Source organism: Argopecten irradians, unplaced genomic scaffold (assembly GCF_041381155.1).
Source record: "Argopecten irradians isolate NY unplaced genomic scaffold, Ai_NY scaffold_0469, whole genome shotgun sequence".
Lineage (NCBI taxonomy): Eukaryota > Metazoa > Mollusca > Bivalvia > Pectinida > Pectinidae > Argopecten > Argopecten irradians.
Genome location: NW_027187936.1, coordinates 36,960 through 43,031, shown reverse-complemented (window position 1 = coordinate 43,031; position 6,072 = coordinate 36,960). Strand labels below are relative to the sequence as shown.

At 33.0% G+C, this 6,072-nt stretch overlaps 1 protein-coding gene across 1 annotated transcript; it reads left to right on the top strand.

Annotated features, from left to right (window-relative positions):
- The first annotated feature begins 1,891 nt into the window (after positions 1-1,891).
- LOC138312787 (uncharacterized) lies at positions 1,892-4,527 on the top strand. The gene is made up of 3 exons (XM_069253543.1): positions 1,892-2,014; positions 2,687-2,783; positions 4,108-4,527. Exons 1-3 carry the CDS (start codon positions 1,894-1,896, stop codon positions 4,262-4,264), a joined length of 375 nt encoding a protein of 124 aa, XP_069109644.1. The 5' UTR covers positions 1,892-1,893; the 3' UTR covers positions 4,265-4,527.
- Positions 4,528-6,072: the final 1,545 nt, after the last annotated feature.

Below are 6,072 nucleotides of genomic sequence, written 5' to 3'. Positions count from 1 at the left end.
TTGAAATCTTTTTAGCTTAAGCTAAAATCTTTTTAACTTAAGCTAAAAAACTTTTTAACTTAAGCTAGTATGTATTAAATATCAAAACGGCTTGCCATAATACAATGCACAGTCGATGTCGGGAACAGATCCGATTTGATGCATTCAACTCAAATATAAAAAAAAAAATGAATGCTAATAGCCGAAACCTTTTGGACTCAGAGATAGTCAAAGATCGCTTTTTCAATTAATAAGAAAAAATAAACACGAAAAAATCACGATAGCTGCTCGCAACCCAGTGGTACCGCGGTTTCATCGGTTTTGGACGGCGAAAGACCAAAATAGATTTTTTACACACAATGTCAAACATATTCAATTCAACTCATTAATTATATGTGTCAGAAGCATGTTAATGATGTTTTTTGTGCAATATTTCATGAAATTCATCTACTAAACGAAGCCTTGTATCCACAAACGCTGTAAGATTTACATTGTAGCCTACGTACATATATATGTACGCCTACTGTTTCTTTTTGTCAAAGTGACGTTTAAATAATGAAATGTTCCAAGATAAAGTAACACTATTATTTTAAACTATGTTCAGCTTGTATATGAGTGCAAATTGCCACCATAATACCGCAAATGAGTGCTTATTCAATCCTTCAAAACGTCAGCTTGCAAGGTCGAATCACCCGGGCTCATAGAGGACTAAAAAGTGACGTCATTGGAATGTTCGGGATCAAATCGTCAAATTTAGAAATGGTAATCAAAATAAAGAAATTAATCATTTATTTACTCACATCGCAATATTTTCATATCGCAACTGTTACAGGAAGTTCTTATTACCTGGTATCGAGTTTTATGCCTGATTAATCTCGATATTTAGTGCTGAAAATATCTGGTTTATTGATCTTATTCTGCTACTTTTGTTGAGTTTGAATTCGCAAATTCGAAGGGCGTCAGAACGCTTGTTTTCAACCGGAATCAACACCGTAGTGATAAAGACCTTCCAAGTGAATTTTTGCATCGACATAAAAAGTTGATTTTCTCAAAAAATATAAAAAATAAAATACATTAACTTTGCTGGAACACTAAAAAAATCATTCTGATTTCGGAACAGTTGGAATCATGAAGATACCTCTAACAGTATTATTATTAGTATATATTATGTAAGTAATGATATTCCGAAATGAATAAAGAAAATTATACTTATTGTGACCTACTAGTTACCAATAACAGAATAAGATCTTAATTATTGGGTGGTAAATGCCCAATTAATCTTGCTAAAAATCAAGCAAAGTGTGGTTGATTGAATTTTTTCCAAATAAATATTCTGAGTGAGAGCTCCCAATAATTGTACTGTAATAAACTCATCCACAATTGGTTTATGAATGTTTAATATGAAAGCAAATTAGGTTTATTAAAAATAGGCATGTATAATGTTCATAGAGGTTTGATTATTTAACAAGAACTCCAAAACATCTGCTAATGTGTCCTACATTGTTCAATATAAATCAAATACAATGAAATTGGTTATTCAGGTAACCTTATTCACACATACTATAACAGAAAGTAATATCATACCGGCCATGGCTCTTAAGTAATAGCAGATTGTCTCATTTTACTGTTTTATTGTTATTCCATAGCAGTCTGCAGAGTTTTAGTTACAGTAAATGTATTAAATACAAATGTATTAACATTTCAGATCCTCAAGTGATGACACTATTGAGCCCTTACTACTCGTTATACAAACAGAGTTCCAAAGGCAGATGTAGAGGCGGTACGGAGGTGAGATTGTGCTGATGGATGCAACGTATGGAACAACGAGGTACAGCATGCCAATGTACAATTTGTGTATTGCCTCCAATAGTGGATATTTGATAGTTGGAAACATTCTTCATCAGTCAAGACACAATGAGTTCTGTCCGAGAAGGGTTGGAAATGCTCAAGAGTTGGAATCCAAACTGGAATGCTCACTACTTCATGTGCGATTTCGATTTGAGGGAAGTAGGAGCTTTGGAGTCCACATTCAAAGGTAGAAGTTATTGGATGACTTGAAGTTAATGTTAATGTTTTTTCCCAAGTGTTTATGTTAAAAACATAGTTTTCATCATATTCCGGGTAATACTAGTGTGGAATTCTTTTAAGCTTACTAGACATGACATGCCATTGAGCTCATATCATATTGTGCGGCATCTATTGTGTGTCCAGTGGTCATTCATTCCATTGTCCGTCAAAGTTTCCTTTACATTGTGACTTTAATAAGTCATAGCTATATATGCATGAAGGAATATCATAAAATTTGGCAAAGAACATCCTTGTTTGCAAGGGGAGAAGAGTTTGTATAAGTTTTTAAAATTCTTGAGTGAGTAAATAACTCTTCATCTCTATGGTTATAACATTGCTTGACTGAACATACTAGGTGCGCAATGCAGGCCCTCAGTGATTTTTTTTCTTGTATACAGCAATGCTCATAAGTTTACAAGTAAAAATAATCAAGCTGATGAAAATAATCAAGCTGTTGAAAATTATCAAATCTGTTAGTTTAATGTCAATAAAGAAGTTAAGTAGGGAATGTAATTTATAGCAAATGAAATATGATCGATAAAATGAAATATGATCTTAGTATGATTTGGAAAAAGAAATTGATAATTACGTAATATGTCGTTATTGTGACAAATTAAGTTACATGTTAGGTATTTTACAGGTGCTCAAGTATTATTATGTAATTTTCATCGTGACCAAGCCTGGCAGCGGTGGTTGACAGCCAATAAAATAGCAGATAAGGAATCTGTAATGAAGCAGTAAGTGTCTTTTTCTGTGAAAATGATATATATCCATATACAAAAGTATTTAACGCATGAAGAAAAGTTACATAATTATATGACTGTTAATTCCACATGTTACATAATTATGTGACTGTTAATTTCACATGTTACATAATTATATGACTGTTAATTCCACATGTTACATAATTATATGACTGTAAATTTCACATGCTTTTCACAAAAATGGAACAACAATTAATTTCATTCAGAATCCATATGGGTGTTCTTTGTCTTATGAATATTGAGAAAAATATTTAGGATATTTGTCCAAATAAATAATGACTGACAATGAACATCACTTGTTTTCACTTATTTGGTTGCCCATTATTTCATCTTATTATAATACAGTCTCAACAAAACGTGGTTGAGTTATACATGCTATTGGCAAGAAATTATTATAAAAAGTTAACATTCATGAGCTTCAATATGAGGTTAAAGTATATGCTAGCGATCGGAAATTATCTGTTTTAAAACTCCACATATTTTCCACAAAACCACCAATTTTAAAAAAATATTCACATGGATTGAATAATGTGGGCATGGGAAAGAGGTAACATAACAATTAAATAATATTCGCTATGTAACATTACCGAAAAGTTACAAGATCCAGTCATACCTTAAAATGAGATGAAAGTAAGAATTGAAGTGAATAAGGTGCAAAAAAAAAACAAATTTTAGTTAATATTTTTCAAGAATGTTTTTATACATGTTGTAAAGTTATGCTTGTTTAATTTTAACATAATGAAATAAAAAAAAAACAGTGTATATATACATAAATTAATATGAATAAGAAGAAACATAGGGAAAATGATACTATACATTTTATATTAAGTTTTATAATAAAATTTGCAGCATTTCAACAAAAGTCAGGAGTGCAACTTACGATTCAGTGCAGCTTTCATGTGGACAAAAACTGAAATTATTATAGGAATGTTTGAAAAATTCAGAAAGATTAAAAAATGTATTGATTCACACAAAGAAAGTCTTAGATATTAGGTATTCTCGCCTGTTTGGCAAAGCAACATATATGGGTAAAGTCCAATTTTCAAGATATATTGAAAAATCACATCACAAAATGATGTATCAATCACCATAAGATGTGAATATAATCAAGAATTTATTGTATTTCATCCATTTGTTGTATCAAAATCGATGCAGTGAATGACATTAATCCAGCTCCATATGGGAAGTCAGTTATGCATTCATGAAGTATTGAAATTGCTTTTTATGTAGGAAAATTTGGTAAGAGTTAAAGGGAAAAGTTTCTCTATTTGTAGTAGTATTGTTCTGCTTCCAACAGATTGCGTGCTATTGCTCGTTCGATGGAGATTACCTCATATGAAGCATGTTTGGAAGAACTTCGAAACAGCAGTGTGTATAAGGACGATATCACTTTTCAAAGCTGGTTTGAAAAGAAGTGGATTGCCAATGCCAAGGTATATTCAATGACAAGCTGAGTAATTAGTGATCATTAAATCTCATTGCAATAAAGTTACTACAAGTATACATCTTTGATATTAGTGATAAATAAAATAATTGTAACTTGAAATATGTAACTTTTGAAGTTGTGAAAATACACATATTATGAACATCATATAGGTCCATATGTATGATTAGTTGATATGTACATGGAAGAGAATTAATTAGTGTCATAGATTGATTTGTTGTAAGCATTTAGTGATACCTATGATTGTTTTGTTGCAGGTTGCTTTTATATATGGTTTTTGAATGTGGGGACTTTGTTTTATAATATTGATTTTGTAGCCATTATCTTTATAGCCATTATGTTTTGTCTGTTGTCGTCCGCTGTCCGTAAACATTTCACATTTTGAACTTCTTCTCAAGTTCCACCAGTGGGATTGAGCTAAAATTTGCCTGGAAGTTAATCTTTACATGGTCCCGACCAATTAGTGTTGTTATTTTTTGGGTCAATCTGAAATTCAAGATGGCCGTCACAGCTGCCATCTTGAAAACACATTTTAAACTTCTTCTCAAGTTTTACCAGTGAAATTAGCTGAAACTTGCCTGAAATTATTGTGAAATGGGCCCCCAAAGTGTGTCAATCCAAAATCCAAGGTGGCCACGATATCTGTTATCATTTATTTCCTATATGACTGTTGCCAAGATTTTCAGATGGCCGTTAATGCCCTTGGTCAAAGTCGGTCAAAAGTGGGAGGAGCTTACTCAATTGAACAGCGAATGATGACGCTTCACGTAAGGTAGAATAATTCATCCGCGACGACAAAAAAGTCCAATATTTTAGTGTAAAATAAACATGACAAACAAAGTTAATTTCAGAGATAATTTTATTTAATCAGATCAGAACTTTAAATAGGCATTTAATTTTGCTAAAAGTCCATATATAGCGTAATAACAAAGTATTTGTTCACGGCCACATGTGTGAACTCGGTGACCGTTATTGTGCAGCGAGGCGAGGCTAAGCGTAGATTATATAATCACATGGCTCCCAAGGGTGTAATATCGTCAAGTCAGACGACATCTCAAACACATTGAGCTACTTGAAAATTGGTGTTTTGACAACTTAGGTAAACTCAAGTGTGTAAGCGTGCGTCAGCTTCGCCTCGCTGCACAATAACGGTCACCGAGTTCACACATGTGGCCGTGTACAAATTTTTTATGTTATTACGCTATATATTAACTTTAAGCAAAATTGAATATATATTTAAAGTTCTGATCTGATTAAATAAAATTATCTCTGAAATTTACTTTGTTTGTCCTGTTTATTTTACACTAAAATATTGAACTTTTTTGTCGTCGCGGATGAATAATTCTGCATTACGTGAATCGTCATAATTCGCTGTTCAATCGAGTAAGCTCCTCCCACTTTTGACCGACTTTTATCGGGAGGGCTGAAGTTGGTTGCAAGTTCCTAGTTCCTAGTTCCGTTTAATAAACGGAACTAGGAACCAGACCCGAGTTCCGTTTAACTTAAACGGAACTAGGAACCAGACCCGAGTTCCGTTTAACTTAAACGGAACTAGGAACCAGACCCGAGTTCCGTTTAAGCTTATACGGAACTAGGAACCAGACCCGAGTTCCGTTTAAGCTTATACGGAACTAGGAACCAGACCCGAGTTCCGTTTAACAAACATACTGGCCAACGAGCGGAGTTCCGTTTATTAGGATTCCTATCTCTAACTGCATGTTCTATTACCTGTTATATACAGGAATCGAACTTAGAGCTTCCATGAATAATACAGCACAGAATTAATCTCCTTATCACAAGTTTCCTTAAACGGATCTG